General features: G+C 51.0%; 1 protein-coding gene across 2 annotated transcripts in view; it reads left to right on the forward strand.

Moving 5' to 3' along the window:
- SLC1A5 (solute carrier family 1 member 5) overlaps positions 1 to 24,141 on the forward strand; it is a 29,326-nt gene extending 5,185 nt beyond the window's left edge. The window contains exons 1-8 of one of the 2 annotated variants that reach the window (XM_030544466.1): positions 2,466 to 2,562; positions 11,394 to 11,436; positions 12,627 to 12,713; positions 13,788 to 13,954; positions 16,528 to 16,761; positions 17,637 to 17,831; positions 19,209 to 19,343; positions 20,361 to 24,141. In XM_030544466.1, the coding sequence (XP_030400326.1) occupies positions 13,815 to 13,954; positions 16,528 to 16,761; positions 17,637 to 17,831; positions 19,209 to 19,343; positions 20,361 to 20,598 (942 nt within the window). In that variant the 5' untranslated portion in view covers positions 2,466 to 2,562; positions 11,394 to 11,436; positions 12,627 to 12,713; positions 13,788 to 13,814 and the 3' untranslated portion in view covers positions 20,599 to 24,141. Of the gene's footprint in view, positions 1 to 2,465; positions 2,563 to 11,393; positions 11,437 to 12,626; positions 12,714 to 13,787; positions 13,955 to 16,527; positions 16,762 to 17,636; positions 17,832 to 19,208; positions 19,344 to 20,360 lie in introns of those variants that run through there. The other variant, XM_030544464.1, reaches the window with a different exon arrangement.

Raw genomic sequence — 24,141 nt, forward strand, 5'->3', positions numbered from 1 at the left:
CAGCTGTTCTAGAATAGCGTATTTGGTGATAGCTAGGCTGTGTAGACACTCTCTGCTTTACCCAGTTGCTACTTGTTGGCGACACTATCTTCTTGCCCAGGATAGCACCTGTTCTACATGGGCCAAAAATGGACTACCTTAAACCAAAACTTCTGGGCAAAACAAATGTTGAGAGAAAACCATGCACGACCTAGAGAAAGAGATCGTCACTGCATCTGATAGTTAATGGGGTTTGCATGCTTTCTCTGTTCAATTTACTGCCAGATTTGGAGGTGAGTAGATACTGGACTGGATTTTATTCCCAGCTCTGCTGCTGTCTTGCTCTGTCGCTCAGGTCAAGTCTGCATTGATTTTTTTTTGAGGCTGTGTAAATGAATACTGCAGCTGGCTGACACTAGGCAGGCCCCAGAGGCTGCCATGGGATTGGTAGCTTAAACTAATATAAACTGCTGTAACTGTCCAAACTCTTCAAGCACAGTCATAAATGGGCTTGGAGTGGCTGGCTGTGATTACAGTGTGCATTCTGCTGCAGCTGGAATCGACTCTGTAGCTTTCATAAGCGACAGTAATCCAACATAAGGGGAATTTGTGTCTGTTTTTTAAAAAAGCTATCATTAAATCTGTTCCCAAGACAAATACAGACCCATGTGGCAGAACCCAACAGTCCTGTTCAGCCATGGTGCTCTGCCCAATGAAGGGCCTGTGCACTCTGCATGAACTGACAATTCCTTATGGAGTGCTTCTCGTCAGCTCTCAAAGTGCTTCACGGTCTAATGTATTTACTCCCAGAACCCCCCTGTAGGGCAGGACTGTTACCCACATTATATAGATGGGGGAATGTGGCACAGAGGCTAACTGACTTGTCCAAGATCACACAGGAACTCTGTGGTGGGGAGGCTGGGACTTGGGGTGCCAGCTTTCATGTTGTAACCAATGGACCATTTTTCCTGTAGTGGCTGGCTCGTGCCTTGTTGTCCACAGGACCCAGGTCAAAAGGAGCGTTTAAATTGATTAGACTAAGCTAAATAAGTTTAGAAAAGTTATTTTGGGTCCTGTAACTGTCCTGAAACTCTTCTCACTGCTCTTCCCTCCCAGCCAATTGTTGGGCATTACAGTCTTAAGAGCTTTGTCTGACTTTCACATAGAGCTGGAAATATCTCACAGGTGCGACACTGAAACTTCAGAGAGCAATGAGACGCCCAAAAGAGGCAAAGAACTTGTTCTAACAATAGTGATCTTGGGTGTCTGTAGCAGGAGTGGGATGGTGGAAGGACGGGATTTGGGCCAGTGTAATGGTAAAGGGATAGGTTCCCATCAACTATAGGAGTGTCAGCTGAGTGGCAGCACAAATTTAGACAGATGTCAATGGTTCTGCTCATGCAAAACTGCTGCCCACTTGAGACATCCGTTAAAATGGAAGGGGTACCTGAGGGTATGGCTACACTTGCAGCTGTACAGCGCTGGGAGTTAGTTGTCTTCGTACAGCTGTGTAGGGAAAGCGCTGCAGTGTGGCCACACTGACAGCTACCAGTGCACTGTTGTGGCCACATTTGCAGTGGTGTTGGGAGTGGTGCATTATGGGCAGCTATCCCAGCGTTCAAGTGGCTGCAATGTGCTTTTCAAAAGAGCGGCGTGGGGTGGAGTGTGACAGGGAGCGTGGGGTGGGGAAGAGAGTGGATTTTTGGAGCTGACACTGTCAGCTCCTTGCCTTGCAAGTTCCCACCCCTCTCTCATTCACTAAATGCAAATAGCCTTCTTTGTTTTTTTCCTCACAGACCAGATAAGCAGCTGCTCCAAAACGGACCCCCCAGCCTGCCCCGTGCTGCTTCTCTCCTCAAGCAAACACTAGCTGTGGACATTCCATAGGGATCCCCCTGCCTGCCTCATTCACAGCAAACAGTAGCTGTGTTTTCGTTTGTTAGATAAGCAGCTCTGGGAGCCCTGAGCTCACAACAAAACAGAGTGTAATCTTTACTTAAAAGCATTATGGGAAGATTCCAGAGGTCAGTTACAGCGTAGTAAGATTAATCACTGTTTACACTGGCACTCCAGCGCTGCAGCACCAGCACTGTTCTTTTTATTCCTCTTGTGGAGTATATGCAGCGCTGTAGCCAGGGAGATACAGCGCTGTATGTGCCTTGCCAGTGTGGACAGGTAGTGAGTTACAGCGCTGTAAAGCCACCACCAGCGCTGGACTTCCTTGAGGCAGATCTTTTGTCGTTAATACGCTCCATCTCATCCCTTTGCAGCAAGGGGGAATTGAGGACAGAGTCATTGGCTTTACATTGGAATTTCCTGGCATTTCACTAATCTTCAGTGATCCTGTTTTTTGGTTTTGTTTTTTAACCAGGACTTTGCTCCATGTGTCTTGAGTATGCTAAATCCTCCCTAGTGCCAAGTGACATCATAAACATGTTTATCCGGAGGGGTTAGAAGCAGCAACAGCAGCTGGGATCTGGAATCTTCTGGTTTGAATCTGACATGGGTTGAACATCTGTTTGCTCTTGTATGGCTGCTCAGCAGCCTGTGTGAAATAAGTGTGGTCTCACTCAGTTCTAGCAGGCAAGTATCTATATCCAACGATTACTGCAAGCATTATTAGTCCTGTTCATGACCCCTAATCCCGTGCTTTCCCTCCCCCACTGGAAGCTGTGCTGAAGCCTCTTTCAAAGGAGAACTGTGTACACAGTCAGAACTGAACAGGTCAAAATGCCCGTCCAGGGGCACCTGGGCACATCTGAATAAACTGCTTCCTCTCCCCCTTGCTCCCAGGAAAATGGATGATCCCTATAGCGTGTTTGGATCCTCTAGGTCAGTGGTCTCCGAAGTGGGGTGCGCAAGAGGATCCTTGGGGGTGTGCAGCAGGAGGAGCATGCTTTTTTTATTTGGTGCGTGGCAGGGGGTGCATGCTCAAACTTTTTACTGATAGGGATGCGTGATCAAAAAAGTTTGGAGACCACTGCTCTAGGCTCTGCTATCCTGATCCGAAGAGGGGGAGTGAGAGTGAGCAACTGCCAGAGCTGAGGACCCTTCTGGGAGGCAATGTGGCCTGGTGGTTAGAGCATTGCACTGGGGTGCCATAGACCTGTGTTCTGTTCACAATCTCACTGGATTACCTTGCCCAAGACCCTTCCTCTCTCCATGCCTCAGTTTCCCCCTCTATAAAATGGGTGTGTGAATGGTATGGACCTCCTTAGTAAAGTGCATTGAGCTCTACAGATGAAAAGCACTGCTGTACACTGTAGGTATTGCTACACAATTAATGCTGCTGGCTGAGGCATGCCTGGGTGTGTGATCATCCTGCCTTTGCCTGTGCTATACCTGCCCTGGGGATAAAGGAAGCGCTTCAGTCTCTGGGGGTGGCAGGATAGCACTTTATTTTGAGATTAAATCAGAAAAGCTTGAGGATGTTAGATTCTGTCCCTACTTGCCAGGCTTCCTGCACTGAGACGTGTGATTGTATCAAAGCATCCGTGTGCACTTGGTTATAAAAGATCAAAGACCTTATCCCTGCTACTGGAAGCTCTAACACAGACACTGCTCTGAGAGAGTCAGAGAAATGTTCCTGCTTGTCCGGAGCGAGGGGTTTGCTCCCGTTATTTCTGCCAAGGGACTAGAAGTTTCAGAAATGTGTAGAATCCATCTTAACAACCAGTTAAATTTCCTGCATCAGACACCAACAATCTCCTCTATTTTTCACTAGTTCTAATCAGCACTCATCTGAATCAGCTGCACAGACTGGCTTGTGCTCAGAGAAGCCTTCCTAACAGCTTGGGTGGAAACAGAGGGAAACCTTGGCCTATTGATCCTGGGGAATGTGAGGAGGAGAGATGCTGGCCTGGGATGCTCCGACATGTTTGTGGACAATCTACTGCCTTCCTGAGCCTAAGGGCAAGTCTACACTGGAGCACTACAACAGCACAGCTGCACCAATGCAACTGTAGCACATCTGCTGAAGCGCATCAGCACTCTCCAGTCAGCAAAATTACTCTACCTCTGTGAGAAGGCGGAAGCTATGTTGGCGGGAGATTTAGCGCTGGTGTGGAAAGCACTTAGATCGATGTTACTTATGGTGCTTGGGGAGAGTGTGTCTTTTTCAGCCCCATAAGTTACATAGATTTCAGCAATAGTGTAGACTAGCCCTTAATTGTAAAAGCCAACTGGACTCAATGTGAGAATTATCACGCAAACATCAGAGCAAGGAGACCTACCTAGAGTTGCAGCAGGGGCTGATAAGATTGGATGTGAAAATCCTGATCTTATATGCTCTACTATCAGTATTGGCTCCTTCTCTGGGAAGGCCGGGCAGGGCTATTAACTCCATTGAACAGATGGGGAAGCTAAGAAACAGGAAGTCTGATAAAATATGGACTTTAGCTGCAAGTGGTGGGGTTGGGGCTGGGCCTGCAGAGGCTATAAGGGGAAGAGACTAGGCTAGAAAGCCACTCCTTGGTTTGAATGGAAAAAAACAGAACCACTTCAGACATCTGGGGCCTGATTCTGTTGCTTGTGGGATCTTGTACAGTCATTCACATCAGCGCACATAGTGACATGCCATCATGCTGATCTGGTGGTGGTTCACTGATGCTTTGTGCTAGTGAGAACGAGTCACAAGTTGGGGCCTATGAGTTTTCCTCCGGTAGTCCTTTCCAGCCAGCATAAACCAGTCCTATGTTGTAGTGGATGGGACCAGTTAAGGTTGCTCAAACTCCAGTTCAACTGGTATCTACGTAGAGGGATCTGACTCCTTGCAGGTGGGAATGAGTGCCATGAATGCAGGATATGAATTGACTGTCAATCAGTGAAGAATGGAGCTCTAATGAATGTTCCCTTCTCCCCATGGGATTGAGACCAGCAGGGACAGAAGCTGCTGCAGGAGACCACTGTGCTGGAGTAGAGCTCTGTGCATGTGCAGAATATCACCCTGCCTCTTATGCTGGGCTCTGTGACTGTTTGGGGAGTCCTGTAAAGGAGGGTGACTGGGAACTAGATCCCTAATGCAGTCCATGGCAGTGCTCTGGGAATTTGGCAGGAAGGCTCACACTAGCCCTATTGTGCAGGATTAGTTGGAGGCACATGACAGCAGAGTCTGCAGAGCTTTGTTGCTTTTGGTAATAGTGGCTGCACTTTGAGCGGAAAGCTGGCTCCTATCTTTGGGTAACTTGGGGACAGGGTATTGTGTCCTTAAGAGGATCACAGAAGGGCAGCCATATACTTCCCTTTCCAGAGCCTGCCTTTACCTCTGCAGTGGGTATGCCCCTCCAATGGGGAGGAGGGGGCATACAGTCCCTTCTACCCACCTGACTCCCAGCTAGGGCTGAGCTGGGCTTATGCCATGTTTCCTTTGGATCAGGATAGTTCTCTTGCGGGCAAAACACGGTCGGTCCCTTTAGAACCAGTCCTGTATTGGAATGTGGCAATTGCTGGGGTTTGTTTGTGGCGGCCCCATATGACTGCTGTTTGGATTCGTGTTTCAGGGCTGGCTGCTGGCAGAGAGGATGCCGGCATCTCCCCACTGCCCCAAGGGATTGTGCTGGCCTGTGATGGAGTCTCTCAGCCAAGTTCTCCTGCTTTCAGCCTTGGGAATTGCTGAAGGGCCTGCTGGCTCTACCAGGGGAAATCCCCTCTCCCTGATCTCATCTAAAATATCTGATGGAAGTAGCTATTAGTGTCATGTTGCCTAGGGAGAAGAAAGCCCTGTTCTGTATGGCTGAGGTGCAGCTTTGGGAGTTAAGGCTCCAGGATTCAATTCTCATCTCTGCCACTTGCTTGCATTGTGACCTTGAGTGAGCCACTGTCCCTTGTCTGGGCCTCAGTTTCCCCATCTCTGAAATCAGGAATTGCCAGACTGCATCAGATCAGGGGCCCATCTAACCCATTCCTTCCACTGAACCCAGTGCTAGCTGCTTTAGAGGCAGGTCCAAGAATCCCAGCAATGTTGGGATAACCTGTCCCCAGAGAAACTATCCTCTGACCCCAAAAGTTAGAAGCTGACTTATGCCTGGAGCAAGGAAGGATGCTATCTGTTCCAAAGCGCCTGGCTTTTAATATTAATGATCAGCTCTGGATATCCCACTTATCCTTCTGAACATCTAATTCTCTTATAAATCCTGCTAAGTTACTAGCCTACATTTTGCAGTTAAATAAATGGGTTCAAAGAGCTTGGAGATCTTTGCAGGGATGGGAGGTGCAGAGAGAAGAGGTGGTTCTGGTAGTCATGAGATGTAGAGTTGGGTCTAATCTTATCCAGGCTATGCTACTCAGCTCCCTGGAGGAAGTCAGACAGATCTATGGGTGATCCTTAACTAAGAGGGCTGGTCAGTATGTTCAGAGGAAGGTGGTGAGACCCAAAGGATCAGTCGGGCTGATGGGTCAAGCATAATGTAACATACAACTGAGTGAAACTGACCAAAGGAATTATTCCTATAGAAACTTGCCAATCTACCTAGTGTCAAAGGCCTGTGCAGTGTTCTCAACCCTGGCAGCTCCCCAATGAGACCAGTGTTGTCTCTGTCCTCTAGGTCGGAAACAGAGGTTGTCTCTTGCAGATACAGATGTGTAGAAGACAGAGGCATATATGTTGGGTATATCCATAGAGTGGGTATCACAACTGACTTGTGGGTGCCAGGCACAAATTCCTTTATCCGGTGGCTGGGTGGCATGTAGCAGGTCTGATCAAAGGCAACAATAGAAACTGCAGCCGTCAGGGAAAGAGGTGATGGATCCGGATACCAGAGACAACTAGTTAGGTGCAGCATAGCATGCTCCAGGATATGCAGCTAAGCTGGTATTTACTCTGCTGGGAACAGTCATTCTGTTGTCTAGTGGCTCGCTGGAGTGGATGATCTGATCAGACAGATCACTACTAAATGAAAGTGACAAAGGTGCATGAAAAGGCCCCATGGACAACTTGTGAGGCAAATACAAATATTGCCTTTGTGCCAAACCTCTGATGGAGGGGGATGGAAGAGCAGGGGAGCTGTTACTAAAAATTCCTTTATAATATGGATAGAGTTCTTAGCACCCAGGATTCTTGTTAACTCAGAGAGCAGCCTGGATTCTAACTCTCCTCAGATTAACAGAATTGTCTACTAAATTCCAATCCAATAAAAACATTGCTGCAGATGACGATGTGCTTCCCTTGGAAAATTAGTCAACCTGATGATCCCAAGAAGGAACGAGGAAGTGTGGCCCACTGGACTGGGACTTTGGACCTGGGTTCTAGTTCCAGATCTGCCACTGACTTGCTGGGTGACCTTGGGCGAGTCACTCCTCTTCTGCGCCTCCTCCTTCCCCCCCACCCCCAATATGCTGTTCCTTGGTTTCCCCTCTTGCTAGATGCAGGTACTGGTCACAACACAGTGGGACTCCCTAAGTCAGCTGAGACCTCTGTGCTACTGTAATACATGTAAAGTGAGCCCAGTGGGATAGGGGAGACCTTACAAATGTGGGGTTCCATGGTGCCATCTTTTAGTGGCTTTCAGGTGAGAATATCACTCCAGTGCAAGTCCATCTTGGAGTACACCTACCACGCCCCTACCCTAACTCGTAAGGATGTCATTGAGTTCTGAGCACAAAGGGCGTTGCAGGCTCCTGCTCTCTTTCTAACTGGGTATTGCGCTTCTAGCAAGCAACCCGAAAAGCCATGCAAACAGGTCAGGTCCGAAGCCTCCATGTCAGGACTTCTGGGTTCTGTCCCCAGAGCTAATGCTGCAACCTTGGAAGAAGCACTTTGATTTTGTAAAATGGCTAGAAGCTCACTGTGGTTGTGAGAGTCAGGGCTTGTCTAAAGAGGGATGTTGCCAGATCAGGCTGTTTTAATGAATCCTATTTAGAACAAGAGTGACTCCACTTTGCAGTTTATCTGCTTAAGGGTCACATAGATGCATTCCTAACTACTCTGCTTCTGGCATTTCTCCTGTTGCTATCCCACACTGCACTGCTTCACATCTGGATTGGCCTATCTATGCTGCCTTCTGCTTTGGGCTCATCTTGATTGGATGCATACTCTGTGGTGGCATGCAGCCAGCTTTGCCCTTCTACATTACCAGGTAGGGATGAGTTCATGACCCGTATTTCCAGGAGACCTGCAGACCACCTGAGTTTGCCTGCAGCTCTCCAGCAAGAGCAGTGTCCAGCATTGGACAGCAGACATCTACAAGACACTGAGATGTGGAGGCAGTGCCAGGCCTGGTTCCAATGCCCAGCCAGAGCAAAGGGGCTCTGTCAGAGGTACCTGAAAACAAGGGATGAGAACAGGGTTTCCAGTAATGCTCATCAGAGGGGTAGGTAATGGGACTGGACTCCACTGATGACATTCTTAGGGGCTGTTTTCTACAAAGCATCCAAGACAGTATGACAATTCCCAAGCTGTCTAGGGTCCTTTAATCTGGAGGAGGTCTTCTTGGGTTGACAAGAACTGTGTGACCCAGCATTGCGGAGTTCACACAAGAACCCTCTGTGTGAAGCCTGACTCAAGCTGCCATAGAGGAGAGACCTACCTGCAGTCAGCTTTACCATGCTGTGGGGCGGAGGTGTACCTGTATTATGTGCCATGTTGCAATACAATCTAGGGGGCATTAAACAGCAGTCTTCTGGGTACCAGCTGTCCTCTGCCAAGCTGAGCGGAGCTAAGACGAACCGTCAGAAGTTATCTTCCATCCTCCATGCTCAAAAGGGCACCTGTGCCAGAGACTTAAAGCTATAAAATAACAAATACCACAGCCAATGCCATGGTGGGGGTTACTCGTACACAGTTTATGCTTGTTGTAGCAGCAGCTCCAGCAGGAACTATACTCTGGGTCCCAGGTTGTTCCAGTGCACTTCAAGTGAAGATACAATTAAACTGTATCAGGTAAATGGCCAAAATCAGCTTATGGAGCCACTCCAGAATTGCAAGGCATTTGTATCACCTCCTACAGGCCGTTAACCTTTGTGTTTAGTTGCTGTAAAGGTTTATTTTTTTACAGGTGTTCATAAAAAAATTAAGGCAGAGGGAATGCTGTGCTCTAGTGCACACGTTTCATGGCCATATACGCCCTGTAGCGCTAGTGGTCCCCTTCCATTCCTGCAGCAGCTGGGCAGACCCCATCCTCAGGAATAGCAGTGCTGCATCTCTCCTAGGTTTGTCATTGCCTTCTAGAACAGGACTGCCTGAGACCAGTTCTCCAACATGAGGATGGGATAAGCACCCCTGCAGGCTAATACTTACCTGCCTCCTACCCAGCACTGCTAGAGGGCTATACAACTGGGAAGAGCAGGGGGGAAGGGCATTCTGAAATCCGAGGGAGAAGAAATGTTTTCTCACTATTGGTATGGGGACTAGTACTGGGAGAATACATGTATTGCCCTCAGCAGCTAGTTCCCATGGCCTATGCATCCAGGGTCCTGGCACCAATAAAATTAGCTCAAGTCTTTTCCTCATCGTTGGAGATAAGAAGAAACCTTCAGGGAATCAGTGCCTGCAGCCTATGAAGGCAGAAGGGTGGAGGCTTATAGGAGAGCATGTGGCCCTGGAAAGGGACATGATGGAGATTTTTCTTTTTTGGTAGCAAAGGTCAAGCACTGCCCCGAAATCTTGCCCTGCCCTGCCAACTATGTGGAACACACCACACTGGGACTGCTGTGGTGTGGGAAAGACTTCACTCAACCCTCTGCAGCAGGATAGGCCTGAGTGCCGCTCCTCCAGGAGATTGTGAGCACCCCCTAGGCTGGGTGTGCCACATTTCTGTGGTCTGCATTCTTAGTTAACTGTCTGGGTTTCTTTTACTAAAGGAGTAGTGTGTTTGTGGTGGGTGTTACTTGTTAACTCAATGGATCTTGTTTTCCAGCTTGGTTGGAACATTCTGTTACATCACTTATATAACTTTCCTCCATCATATGAGTTCCTAATAAAACCAGTTCACAAAGGCATGTCACTGCTTTAGTTGTAGCACATTCATTACCCCAAACTATCCCTTGGCCTCAGTGTAGGAGCACGATTGCATCACTGCTCCTGTTTCCCTGAACTCTTGGGACATGTTTTCTCAGAGGTTGTCTGGACATCTCCTGTCCAGGTTCTCTTCCCTGGCTCATGGGTGTTTTGTGATGAGCGTTTGCTGTGTTCTGCACAAGGTATACAATGAGGAGAAATAGCCAGGCTGGCTTGGTGCCATGGCTGCTTTCCCTTCGCTCTTCCAAACGCATGTGCCACTGTCATTTTGCAGCTGCTCTGCAGCCCTTGTTAATATTGGTGAACTTTGCCCAGGGATCAGCCAGGCTTTGCAGCACCATTTTCATCAAAATCTCTGGGCTGAGGGGTGTGGGTGGTGCAAAGAAAAGGCACTGATCGGGTAGCAGTTGCCCCGTACCATGCAGGCCCCCCATCCATGCAAAGGCATTGCCAAACTTTGACCTGAAGCAGTTGCATCCTGTTAATAGCCTTGCACACCTCCACAGGACCAGCCCAAGCAGCTGATTTCTCTTTCCCCACCCCCAAAACAAAACTCCAGATCACTAAGTGTTGATCACTAGCAATGGGGGGTGGAGTGGGGAGAAGATGAGCTTCCAAATGGCCCCACGCTTCTCTGTGCAGAGGGGAATTCTCATGCTGGGCTTCTGCTGCTCCAGGGTGAGCTCTGCAGCGATCTCTAGGAATGTAGGCTGCTGCAGCTACTGCTGGTCAGCCCAGTTCTGCAGCACTGTCCTGTCCTTCTCCATCTGCGCTAGTTGACCAAGCCCCAAAACAGCACTGCATTCAGGAAGGCTGCTCCAGTTAAATGCCCTACTGAAGTATCTGCTGGATTTCCTCTTCTCCCCGTCAGTGGCCATGTTGCTGTGGCATCCAAACCCACTGTCCCAGACCTGTGACTGCCAGTACACGTGCCTTATCCTGACATGAGCACGGTGCTCCGTGTGTCCCCAGGGTGGCCTGATTAGCAGTTTGAAAATGGCGCTGGCAAAATACATATGAATGATAGGATGTTTGGAGAGGGTGTGTTTGTCAGATCTCCTTCCCCAAATCCCAAAAGTCCTCTAGGTTCTGGGAGGCTTCCCACTATGCAATGTGAGAAAAATCCTAGAGCATTGAGTTGAGCGGCAGAACTTGGCACTATGGAGATAGCTGCCCAGAACGCTACCTGCTTCATTTGAACAACTGCAGAGCTGTGTGGCTGCAGTAATTAACAAGGGTTGTACCTTAAGGTACATATAAGGTACCTTAAGGTGATATAATGGCTTCGTGCTGCGTACTTAATTCTATACAGTTAATTCAGGGTACTGAGAGTGAACAAACTGGATGTAACTTTCCTGTATAGACAAACCTTTGCTCTGAGATCTCTAATGCAAAGTGGGCTGATTCAGTGACCTTGTATTTCTCTGAAGCTTCGCTGTCTAAATCTTTTCCTTCTCCACAGGAACATTTTCCCTTCCAACCTGGTGTCGGCGACATTCCGCTCGGTAAGTGACTCGCTGCATCATCCCACATGCTGTGCTTTGTCCCGCAGGCCTCCCCTTAATAACCGATCTAGAAACTGTTGTTGGGCTGGTTGTCCAAGTATAGGACACCGTCCTAATGCCACCTGCACTGCAGATCTCCTCCGTGTTGGGGGCAGAACAGTCCCGTCGCAGTTCAGTAGTGTAGCTGGAACCCAGTGTGTTCCCCAATTTTCATACTGCAGGTGGTACCCTGTTTTGTGCATGTTGCTGGCAGCCAGCTCTCCAGCAGTGAATCTCATGGTGTATTGCACGACTCTTAAGAGCTGCCTTCTATAGGCTTAGCGTGGGCGAGAAGCGTCCTCAATATGTTTATGCAGCACTTAGCACAGTGGGGCGTCTCGGCAGAGAATAAACGATGAACCTGTTGGGTGCATAACGCCTGCTCTAGAGATACAGTGGTGGTTTTGCTGTGTCACTCTGAATTAGGATCAGGTAGATCCAAGTGGTACTCGGTCTCTCCAGGTTCTTGTAATGGGTGTGCCATGGTATCTGACGGCCTCCTGAGACTGAAAAAGGGCAATCAGTGTGTGCCCTTTAGCGAGAGAGAGCGAGCCCTTAAAGGAGAGCTAAGCTCAGGTGGGTGGGGTGGTTCGGGAACTCAGGTTGAGAAACCAAGGCAAATCCCACATGGGGATGTAAATTGGCCCCTTCTCCATTGTGTGGGAGACCAGCACCATGGTGCCTGCTCGCACTGCAGTGCATTTAATGCACCTGGATTCTAAAAATACACCTGGGAACTGGCAAGCTGTGTGGCTGAGCACGTGGTTATAGAATTTGGATAGCAGGTGAAAGCCTCCGTGTAAGCACTGTGGTAATTGCAGGGTTTCCATACAATATAGTTTGGCAGGTGCAGTTACTGCTAATGGACCAAGGGGGTCATAAGCAAATCTGTCACAGCGCCAACCTTTGGGTTATATTCATTTGTGGCAATTATGCTGCGGTTATAGATGTAACTGCAGTGTAACTGGTCACTATGCTGTACAGTGTGACCTATAACTTCCTTCCAAGCGCGCAGACTCCTCCACCCTGTTGGCCATTAAACAACATTGGGCGGGTTTTTCCATCTCAGCCTATCTTGTGATTAACCCCACACGAGTTGGGGGCCTACAAGACATGGGTGAAGCAGTTTATCTCCCCTTTTGTCTCTCCAGTATGCTACCCGCTACAAGCTGGTGGTGATCAGGAAGAACATCACTGATGAGCTGGGAGTTTTCAATGAAACTGTCACAGAGGAGAAGGTAAGAACCTCATCTGGGGGAACGGTGCTGCTACAAGTTGCTCTGGTCTGATCTCTGCTGAGATGAACCTTCAGCCTTGCCTCTGCTGCTAAGAACACAGGGAGCAGGTGAAACTGCTGTCCTCCCAACCCCTTGTCAGAAGCTGCACACCCAGGCCTCTGCTTTACAGCAGAGCCAGAGACTAGGCTGCCCTGAGTTGGACCCATTTGCTCATATGGGATTGGTTAGTGGTGAGGCCCAGTTGGGGTGGGACCATCTAAATCCGCTAAGCTGTTGTCTCAGTTTGGATTGGAGGGAACTTGGTGCTGAGAGGTGCTGTCCAGACGGGAACTCTCCAGCCCCACCCTAATTCCTCCTTGTCTGTGACTAGGACACTGCTGGTGCCCCATTGGCCTCTTCTCCCTTGCTCTGGAATAGGACATAGTTGCAGGGAGCTTCTTCATGGCCTGGATGTAGTAGTCTCTCAGAACTAGAGGCTTTGCGTCCTGCTATATTCCCTTCCCCACTGTGTCTAAGGAACCCCTGGGAGAGCCAGACAGGTCTCCTTAGTACACACGTGGTGTTATCTCCCAAAGATGAAGCCCCGTATTTTTAAAAATTAGATGGTGACTGGATAGGTATGATCTGAGAACAGGCCATTCCCATTGCTCGCCTTTGTCCTCGGTCAAGTGGTTATGGAAGGACTCTTATGTATGATGCAAACCTTCACAAATGCTATCCAGACCATCTCCCTTATTCCTGCAGATGCCACCCAGCATAGTCTGCTATGGAGGCTCATGACTGTACAGACAGTACAGTAGTGTGAATGCTGGGCAGAGGGTTGCAAAAACAAGACCCAGGCAGTGCGTGTGTCTGTGCCCTGCAAATGGAGGGAGGTCACCTCTCCAGGTTCTCCAGCCTTCTGAGACCTTAAAGTACTGATGGCTAAAGTTCTACAAGGCTCTCCTTCCTTGCCAAACTCATGCCTGTCAAGCATCCGCAAATAGCTAGAGCCTTTCTCTGTTCCCTGGTCTGTTGTCTTCTCTGAGCTACCTTGTTCCTCTGATGACAAATGTTGATCTCTTCTCTGCTCAGGTTCCCCTGGGAGATGAAGTGGAAGGGATGAACATCCTGGGTTTGGTGGTTTTTGCCATCGTCTTTGGGATTGCTCTGCGGAAGCTTGGGCCCGAGGGGGAAAACCTGATAAAGTTCTTCAACTCCTTCAATGAAGCCACCATGGTGCTGGTCGCCTGGATCATGTGGTATGAAAGGGCAGCTAGTTGCACCTATTGGGGGAGAAGAGGGTTGATTCAGTGAGGGGTGGGCAGTGACTGGTAACTTGGTGATAAGACTCTCTCCTGTAGTGCGTCGCCCTGGGTAGATAGCCAGAACTGTGGGGGGTTGATGCAAAGGCCCGTGGGGATAATTATGGAGCTAGATGAGCCAGGGATGGGACTCTACCAAGCTGCTCAGACAGCTGTGTGGCGATTCTGTGCTGTAATGGAGACTGGTGTAGCATAGACCATTCCACTTGGCTCAGTGCTAATTCGTTAACATTCTCACTCTGGAAGAGCTGGGCTCACTCACTAGTATGTAGAGTTAGTGCCTTGCTCTCAGCCCTCCAAGAACTGGATGTGAGCCTGATTACAGAAAGGGAGATGTCAAGTGATTCATCCAAGGTGGCAGAGTCATCTGCAGAGCCACAAATAGAACCTATCCCTGCTCTGCTGACCTCGGGTCAGACACATGCCGGGGGCGTAATATTATACAGCAGATGTTGTTGGCACTTTCTTTCCTGGTATGCCGATACGCCGGGTGGAGCAGTGATTATGTGTTAGTGCTTACACCCAACTCTGTCTCCTCTTAGCAGCTGGACGTTCCTGTTCTTCCTGCACTGTTGGGAGATTGGTAAATGACTTGCTGTATTGGAAACGCTATGGTGTAGTGTGAGATGGGAGTGGAAGGATCATGGGAGTTTTTTCCCTAGCTGAATGGGGGGATCCATTAGTGGATTGTGGGGTTCTTTGCTTCTGGAAGGGTCTGATGCTCGCATCTCTGGACCGGAAAGGGCAATAAATAGAATCTTCTCTCTGGGCTTGAGGAGTAGACAGCAAGGATCAGCAAAAGTCCTCCTGGCTATGGCTGGACTCTTTATCCACTTCTCTTGGGATCATGCCCCACTGCGTACTCTTGTTGTATTTGGACTTTCAGAAAGCCTTTGACAAGGTCCCTCACCAAAAGTTCTTAAGCAATGTAAGCTGTCATGGGATAAGAGGGAAGGGCCTCTCGTGGATCAGTAAGTGGTTAAAAGACAGAAAACAAAGGGTAGGAATAAATTGGTCATTTGTCACAGTGGAAAAAGGGTCAATACCAGAGTCCCCCAAGGGTCAGTATGGGGATCAGAGCTGTTGAACACCTTCATAAATGATCTGGAAAAAGGGATGGTCAGTGAGGTTGCAAAATTTGCAGATGATACAAAATTACTCAAGACAGTTAAGTCCATAGCAGACTGCGAAGAGATACAGAAGGATCTCACAAAACTGGGTGACGGGGAATCAAAATGGAAGATGAAATTTAGTGTTGATAAATGCAAAGTAAAGCGCATTGGAAAACACAATCCCAACTATACATACAAAATGATGGGTTCTAAATTAGCTGTTACCACTCAAGACAGAGATCTTGGGGTCATTGTGGATAGTTCTCTGAAAACATCTGCTCAATGTGCATCTGCAGTCAAAATGTTGGGAAAGGGATAGATAATCAGACAGAAAATATCATAATACCACTATATAAATCCATGGTATGCCCACACCTTGACAATTGCATGTAGTTCAGATCGCCCCATCTCAAAAAAGATATATTAGAATTAGAAACGGTACAGAAATGGGCAACAAAAATGATCGGGGGAGTGGAACAGCTGCCATACGAGGAGAGATTAAAAAGCCTGACTGAGGCTGAGAGATGACTAAGGGAAGAAATGATAGAGGTCTGAAAAATCATGAATGGTGTGGAGAAAGTGGATAAGGAGGTATTATTTACCTCTTCCTATGACACAAGAACCAGGCGGTCACCCAATGATATTAATAGGCAGCAGGTTTAAAACAAAAGGAAGTACTTCTTCAACCAATGCATAGTCAACCTGTGCAACTCATTGCCAGGGGATGCTGTGAAGGCGAAAAGTATAACTGGGTTCAAAAAAGAATGAGAAGTTCCTGGTGTATAGGTCCATTGATTGGCTACTAGCCAGTATGGTCACGGGCACAACCCTGTACTCTGGGTGTCCCTAAACCTCTGACTGCCAGAAGCTGGGACTGGATACCGGGATGGATCACTTGATAATTGCACTGTTCTGTTCGTTCTGTCTGAAGCATTTGGCATTGGCCACTGTCAGAAGACAGGATACTAGGCTATGTGGACTCTTGGTCTGACCCAGTATGGCCATTCTGATGTAACAACCTCTCCACTCCCGAGCAGCATGTGCTGGGCAGACTTGCTTCAGGAGATGTGGATTCCTCCTGACCTATGAGAAGTAGCATGAACTAAGAAAGGGATTTGGCCCAGATTTCGGTGGACGTTAGGGAGCTTGAATATCTTTGAGGATCTGAGCCTGGAAGCCAGGACTCCTGGGTTCTCATCCTGGCTTGGCCACTGCACGCAGATCTGGGGAAAGACCCTTAACCTGGCTTTTCCTATCTACAAAATGAGTATAATTGCCAACCTGTGGGAGGTGTTAATTGGTCATTGTTTGCAAATGTCCGATGCTGGCTGGCATCATTGTCCTGCCATAGTGGCTGAGGGGGGTCTGCCTGTCTTCACTGGTCTCTCCTGCCCTTAGGTATGCTCCCCTTGGTATCATGTTCCTGGTGGCTGGCAAGATTGTGGAGATGGAGGACGTGGTGGTTCTCTTCACCAGCCTGGGCAAGTACATCTTCTGCTGTATCTTAGGGCACTTCATCCACGGCTTCATCCTCCTCCCAGTTATCTACTTCATCTTCACACGCAAGAACCCCTACAGGTTCCTCTGGGGCATCTTCACAGCGCTGGCCACTGCCTTTGGCACCTCCTCCAGGTATGGCAATGCTAGCTGAGGGCACAGGTGCTTAGGGGCTTGAGTGAACCTCTTGTAGGGAGGCTCCCATCAGAACAGGGAGGCCCTGGCTGCTTGGCCTGGAAAGGAAAGAGGGTGATAGATACTGGGGTTGTTAGAAGGTCCTTTCATAGAGTCCAAGGCCAGAAGGGCCCACCAGCTTATCCAGTCTGACCTCACCACCCCAAAACCACCCTGCTGCTCACACACTGAACCCAACAATCTCTTTATGTGATACAAGAACTAGAGACAATGCTTGATTATGCTGAAAGTTGAGGAAAATGCTACCTCCTCTTCAGTGGTCCTGGGCTGCTGCTACTCCCATTGACTCCTGCTGGGTTTGTGGTCGCTCAGCAACTCTTAACTTGCAGCCATAGTGTTGCATTAACCTGTGGAATTCACTCTTGCATGACACTAACAAGTCTAGTATCTTTAAGAGTCAAGAAAAGTACTCAGGTTTTTATGGCCAGTAGAATCATATCCTAGGGAGGATGCAGTAAGTAGGGCTCTCCATCCTTGGGCTTCAGGGATAAACACTTCGCTGGGGTCAGGAAGAAACTTGCTTATGTTAAGTGAGGTGCATTCATTCTCCTGTGAAGCACCTGGCTTTGGCTGCTGCACAGCACAGCGTATAGACCAACGAGGTAACAAACTTGGTGGGGGCTGTATCCCATTTGTAGCGCAGCCTACGGGTGCCCTTCTCCCACAGGGAAGGGGGGCTATGGATCTATTAGGAAGTTCTGCATTGGCCCCTCCCTACAGCTGGGGGGCTGCCTGCCCTTACGTACACAACTGGCTCAAGACCTAGCTGGGCTGATGCGTGAGGACTCAGCGTACACGCTCTGCTCTCTCCACAGCTCTGCCACGCTGCCGCTGATGATGAAGTGCGTTGAGGAGAACAATGGCGTCTCCAAACACATCAGCCGCTTCATCCTGCCCATTGGGGCCACGGTCAACATGGACGGGGCTGCCCTCTTCCAATGCGTGGCGGCCGTCTTCATAGCCCAGCTGAACAACGTCCCACTCAACTTCATCCAGGTCATCACCATCCTGTGAGTGGGGCAGCCCGCACCCTGCTCTGGCGCTAAAACACCGAGCCACAGAATCTGCCCCACCCCACTCCGAGAGCTGGGCTGGTTATTAGCTCTGGCTTGCACGGGGCGAGGGGGGTCCTGAGGCACAAGGAGGTGATGGGACTTGCCAAGCGGTGGCGGGGCTTGGAATAGAACCCAGGAGTCCTGTCTCCATCTCAAATCACGAGACCATGTTTCTGCCCAGAGGCGAAAGTCCTAACTCTCAGGTTCTTGATCTAACTGCTAGGCACCGTTGTCTGGCCCCACCTGGCTGTTCCCCTTCCTCTTGCGGCTTTCTGCCGGAAACTGGGAATCTACCTGCTTGCCTCACATAGGGGCTTGCTGCCAAGAGCAGGGAGATTCATGTGACGCTGGCTCATGGCAGGAAGTTGATTCTGTTTTATAACTGAGCTCAGTGAATGACTAGCTGAGCCCTGGCACTAACCAGTGTGTGTTACAAGGGTTTGCAGCCAAGAGGCTGAATGTCCTGCCTCTGCAGTACTCCCAGGTCTTGGCAATCCAGGGGCTTGGGGAGCCCATCTCCAACCCCCACCCCCACCATGCTGTGCTCTTAAAAAGCGACCTTCACGCCTGGGTTGTGTCTGCTTTTCCCCAGTACAGACACTGCTGGGGCAACGTTTGGGATACGGTCACTGTCTGAGCTAAGGCACAGATGAGCTGTTGTCGTAGGAGCTTTCACTTCACCCAGCTGCTCTGCCCCAGCCCCGAACCCCCCTCCAAGCGTGGGCACTGAGTCAGACTGGGATATGCCGTTGCCTCTGAGTGCGGGGCACTCAGCCGTGCCGATCCATCTGGTACAGATCACACAAGGGGACCCAGGGGGTCAGTGTCCAGATGGTCCCGTGGCTCATTGGAGCCGGATGCTTCCTCCTTGGTCAAGGGATGCTGCCCACGCTCCTCCCCAGCAGTGGGTGGAAGCGGAAGAGCTCACTCTGCCCTTGGCTTTGCTGGCTGCAGTGGGGCCTGTCATTGGCTGGTCACGTTGCTGGGAGGTCCCTTCTCTGAGCAGTGCTGACACACATCCCTTGGCCATGTACTCAGCTCAAGGATCGCGTGGTTAGGGCACTACCCAAGGACTTGGGGTACCTGGGTTCAAGTCTCAGCTCCACCACAGAGTGTGTGACCTTGGGCAAGTCACTTGGCCCCTCTGTGCCTCAGTTTCCCCATCTGCAGAATGAGAATAAGTGCCCCAGGGGGGTTGTGAGTACAAGTGAGTTACATTATGAAGTGCTTTGAGATTCACCAATGAAAAGTGCTATGTAAAAGCACTCCTGTTGCACTCGTGACATGTCTGATCTCTCTCTCTCTCTCTCTCTCGCCCCCTCCCTCTTGCAGCGTCACAGCTACAGCCTCCAGTGTAGGGGCAGCGGGGATCCCTGCTGGTGGCGTCCTCACCCTCGCCATCATCCTGGAAGCCATCGGGCTGCCAACCAACGACATCTCCCTCATTCTGGCTGTGGACTGGCTTGTGTAAGGGCAGGACAGGAGGGCAAAGACACTGACGCGGGCTGTATGGGGTAGAACAGAGAGATCCATCTGGGCTCAGTGGGTGCAGCTGCCTGGAATGGGCCGACTGGCTGGGTCCATGGGAATCTGCTTCCCGGAGGCTCCCTATGTTTCTGCAGCCTCAGCAGAGCAAGTTAAAGCAGCTGAGAGCAATCTCACACAGGGAGAGCCCGGGGCAAAGTGACACAAGGCTGCACTCCCCATAGGCTGTCTCCGCTTGGACAGGGCCATTCCTTTAGCTGGCCTGCAGCTCAGCTTCTGCAAGGCTGGGGTTGCTGCGTTCGCCTGCCACGCAGCCGCACCTGCTCCCAAAGGGGGAGTGATGGTGCCACGTAGACAAGCCCCGTGGCACAGTGCAGTGTTGCTTTGCCAGTGGGCAGCTGAAGCAAGGGGGTATGTGGGTCAGTCTCCGAGAGCAGCCTTTGGGGCAGATGCCTGTGAGGCTGCCCTCGCATGTAACCAGATGCGGGATGGGAGTGGGGGAGGTCAGGACAGAGGAGTGTGTTTCAGTCGTGGGCATGATCAGTGTGAGGAGGCTGATGCTGGCTCCTGTCCAAGGTGAGCTACGGAATTAGCTGGCCTGGTTAGTGGGCTCGGTGCTACTTCCCCATGTCTGAACACTCCAGGCCTAGCAGCTAAAAAGCCTGATTGAGTGGGACCAGCTTGAAGAAAATCCCAGGCTCTGAATGGGATGTGCCCAGGGGCTCAAGGGTGTATACTGCGGGGTGCAGCATTCCTCCTGCTCTAGAAATCCTCTGGTGGCATCTGCCACAGTCACGCCAAGCCAGCGTCCAGCCCAACCAGAGGTCAAGAGCTGTGTGAGCGCCTCTGGGTTGCTGGGCAGGGGCTTTGTGGTGGCGCTGGGCTGCCGTTTCCTGGTGGCACTAAAGCACTTGCCCCTGGTTCAGAGCTGGGGAGCAGTATCTGACTCCCTGCTGTCGTGTGTCCGCTCACCCACCGATCCTCCTGTGTTTTGTTCAGGGACCGCACCTGCACCATCCTCAATGTGGAAGGAGACGCCTTTGGAGCCGGCCTCCTGCAGGTGTACACAGAGAGGACAATGGGGAAGACTGAAGCCGAGGAGCTGATGGAGATCAAGACTGAGGCCCTGGGCCCTAACAAGGTTCCAGGCGAGGAGGAAGGCTCCCCACTGATCAAGAGAGACGGGCCCATCCTGCTGGCTGCTGTTGGCTCCTGCGAGAAGGAGTCTGTGATGTAATCAGCGCCCGGAGCGTGGTTCTGATTGGAGACTTCTTTTTTCCTTTTTTAGGGTTCCTTTTTAAAGATGTCAATCAGGGCAGAAATGGCCACTTCCAGTTTTCCTAAGCCATGAACCTCCTGGGCTGAGGCAGTCTCGGTGAGGGGGCTGATTAGCTCGAGACAATGCGACAACTCTCTAGAGTGACCCCCTGACACCCACTGATCTGACTTGTGTTCAGGGAGCTGGAATCTAGGCTGGGCTTCCAGCCCCACCTCTTATTCCTTTTCATGTTGATCCCTTTCTCCTGACGCTGGCTGCAGCCTGTACTGGCTCTCGGGCCTCTTCAATCACTCCTTGCCTCTGACCTTCTGCTGTCTGCCCTCCACCCCTGCCCCCTTCCTGTTAATTTTCTGGACCAAGCAAGCACCAGAACTGGCCTCCCTGCGCTTTAAATGTGCTGAAGCATCCGGCGTTTCTTGAATGACGGGTAACTCCACTTTCTGTTGTGCGCTTTGCTGCTCGAGTGGAGGCTGGCTGGCTCGCGGGCCCCTCCTGACCTCTCCTTGCCTGAAAGACTTGATACTCTAGCTCAGCCAGAACTCTGGCTGGGGGTCCCTGCAAGAAATCCTCCTGCATTCTTTCCATGTGGCTACAACTCAATTGTGAAACAGCTTGTGCCTTTGTCTGTGTGGCTGTGATCCAGTCCTGTCTGTCATGCCGGTCCCGGAGGAGCCAGCGCTGACGTTGGTGCGGAATCGTGTGTCTGTGTCCCACGGTCTCTTCGTGTCCTGGTTGCTCCAGCCAGGCTGACGTAATTTATTTTGCTATTTAAACGATACGAATGAGTTGGTGGCTCCAGACTAGACGGGAGGGAGCCCTTAGGCAGCACCAATGGACTGGAGGCTGCATGTGGCATTTGCCATGAAAAGGGGATGGGACAGATCCTGGACTGATGGGGAATCCTGTACATTAACACTCCAGCTAGGCATTGCCTTAATTATTTGATTCCAAGTCCTGGTTCTTGGACTGGACACTCCAGCCAAGGGTTACAGCTCAGTGCTGATGTGTCAACCCTCTGGCGCTTCAGCATAACCTCTGACAGGCTGCGGTTCCTCTGGCCCCCTTCATTCCTTAGCCTCATAGACCCAAATCCTGCAGGGCTGTTCCCATACCAGCTGGACCTTGCTGCTCTCGCCTGTGCCACGACCAGCCAGGTGGGGCTCTGATCTGGGGCTGTTCTCGGGGGGATGGGAGGAAATGGCTTGTTCTGTTCTGGCCCCCAGCAAGCCGTTCTGGGGGCTGTCAGGCCCTGGTAGGGGCTAAGCTATTGACCTTGGCCACAGCCTCAGTCTGGTGTGTTGGTCTGTTTGACTCTGTCATATCTGCCCCAGAGAGGCTTTGGGGTGACGAATCATGGGGGACGGGATGGGTTAGCTCCTGGCATCAAGGTCCGATCCCGTTTTAAACAGATGGAGGGGCAGGCTAGGAGAAGATACCAGGCCCCTCGGTAGATCTGACCGGAGAGAGTGTTTGCGACACTGGCCATCTCAGGGCCAGGCTGGATCTTGGATGTGACTGCCCGCTCTGCTGGGTCCATGTGCTGTTACTGACCCAGTGTCTGGCTGATTCCCCCCTAGGCCAGGGGCTGGTCATTTCCATTCCTCAGACTGGCTCTTCAACGCTGATTTTCCTTAGGTTTTTGGAGGCCCTTCGTTTGCCTTCTAAGGATCCCTCAACTCAGGGCTGAGCCTGGGGTTCACTGGGGGGTGCTGGGAGAACCAAGACATTCCTGGGAGATGCCAGGGCTGCCTGCTGTGCCCTGTCGCCCTGCAGGCTGCGGTTCTCTGCTAAACCGTGGCTGGTGCTGCTGAGCTGTGACAGCCTCGTCCTCTGAAGAAGAAATTTGAGCTGCTAATCAGGCCGGGGGGGGGGGGGGAGTCATGCACCATCCACCAGGGTCTGGTTCCTCTTAGCAGCCCCAGGCAGCCTTGCTTCTACCCAGGGGACTCTTGGCACCAGGCGAACATATGGGCAGCTGCTGCAGATTGGCGATTCCCCCCTCCCCCCCCTCGAGCCAGTCCTCGGATGTCGAGCCACTCGCTGGTGAGAACAAGCCCTGGCTGATCCCCGTGTCAACTCCCTTTTCGGGGCAGGGGGGGTGGGGAGTGGTAGATTTTTAATGCAGCTGTCGCTGCTGGGGACATTGGCACGAAACGGGTGCTTCAGGACATTAAGTGGCCTTGTGCCAAATGTGCCTCCGGCAGCTTTCTCCATGGCAACCAAGCGATGGCAGACAGGATCATTACTCCAGGTGAGGGAAGAAACTGGAGCCATGGGTGAGCTGGCTCTAGAGGTACAAGCTGTACTGCCAGTCACGTGGCTGACTCTGGGCTGTAGCACGGGCTTCTTGACCTCTGCCATAGCTTCACGGTCACCTTCAGCCAGTCTCCTTCCCTGGGGAAGGCAGATGTCCTTGGCTGCGCAGATAACCTGGGTTTTAGCCCAGCCACCTACAAAACCCTCTGGCCCAGCTTGCTTTAAGGCTAGGCCAGCTAGCACAGGCGGGGATATCTGCTGATAGTCCTCCCAGGCCTGCCCACAATCCCCCCCCAAGGATCGACCCATTCTGCAGTTGCCTCGGAAATAATCCTCGGTCCAAGAAGCAGCGGCTGTGCCCCCAGATCCACACAGACAGGTCGGATCTAGCCCACGGTAACACAAGTAGGGCTTTGCAGGGGCATGCTCACCTGGGCTAGCCTGCGCCAGCTGCCTCTCACCAGTGTGGCCTGGACAGAGACTCCATCCCCTTTGTTCCAGCAGGGGGTGAGAAAAGGCCCAATATGGGGGATAACTGAATCCTGAGGGTGGTGATTTGAGGGGCATCCCCCACTGGGGTATAACCCCTGCTTAGGCCCCATAGCTGCTACGGTGATATAGCACTCCTCAAGCACAGCCCTATCTGCAGTCTTGGGTCTGTACTAACCCTGGATTTCAGTGGATCTTTGCCATCCTAGTCCCGGGGAGATGGAAGCACAATTTGAAGCAAGAGTAACTGTAGTGGGAGCTCTGATTTTCAGGCAGACTTTACTGGGAGGGACTGCAGGTCTCATCGCTGTTGGGTTTGAAAGCCAGCCCTGGGCCCTATCCCTGGAGACAAGAATTTCCATCTCCAGAAGGTACCTGTGCGTAGGAGCAGCAGAACTTGGTTTACACTGCCCAGGCAAGGCTGGCCCACAGATCAGAGCCTGTGGTGCAGTCAGGTTGGGTACAGGTCTATCTGAATCTGCTTCAGCTTTTTGGAAGCATGAGCAAGTCCCTCGACTGGTCCTTGGGCTGAGATCTCGCCACTGCCCCTCAGATGGATATGGATGGGGATGCAGGTGCAAGTCCTGTCCAAAGTACACAATGCCAAAGGAATTGGGGTAGGAGCCCTGCAGGGGCAGTGCTGCTCTCAAGGGTGCTTGGCGCGGGTGGTAGCAGTGTCTGTCCTCAATGCTGCAATGACTGTAACTCTAAAATGTGTCTAGTCTTGACTGTAGACAATAAAACAGACTGTCCACA

The sequence above is a fragment of the Gopherus evgoodei genome, unplaced genomic scaffold, assembly GCF_007399415.2.
Source record: "Gopherus evgoodei ecotype Sinaloan lineage unplaced genomic scaffold, rGopEvg1_v1.p scaffold_34_arrow_ctg1, whole genome shotgun sequence".
Classification (NCBI taxonomy): domain Eukaryota; kingdom Metazoa; phylum Chordata; order Testudines; family Testudinidae; genus Gopherus; species Gopherus evgoodei.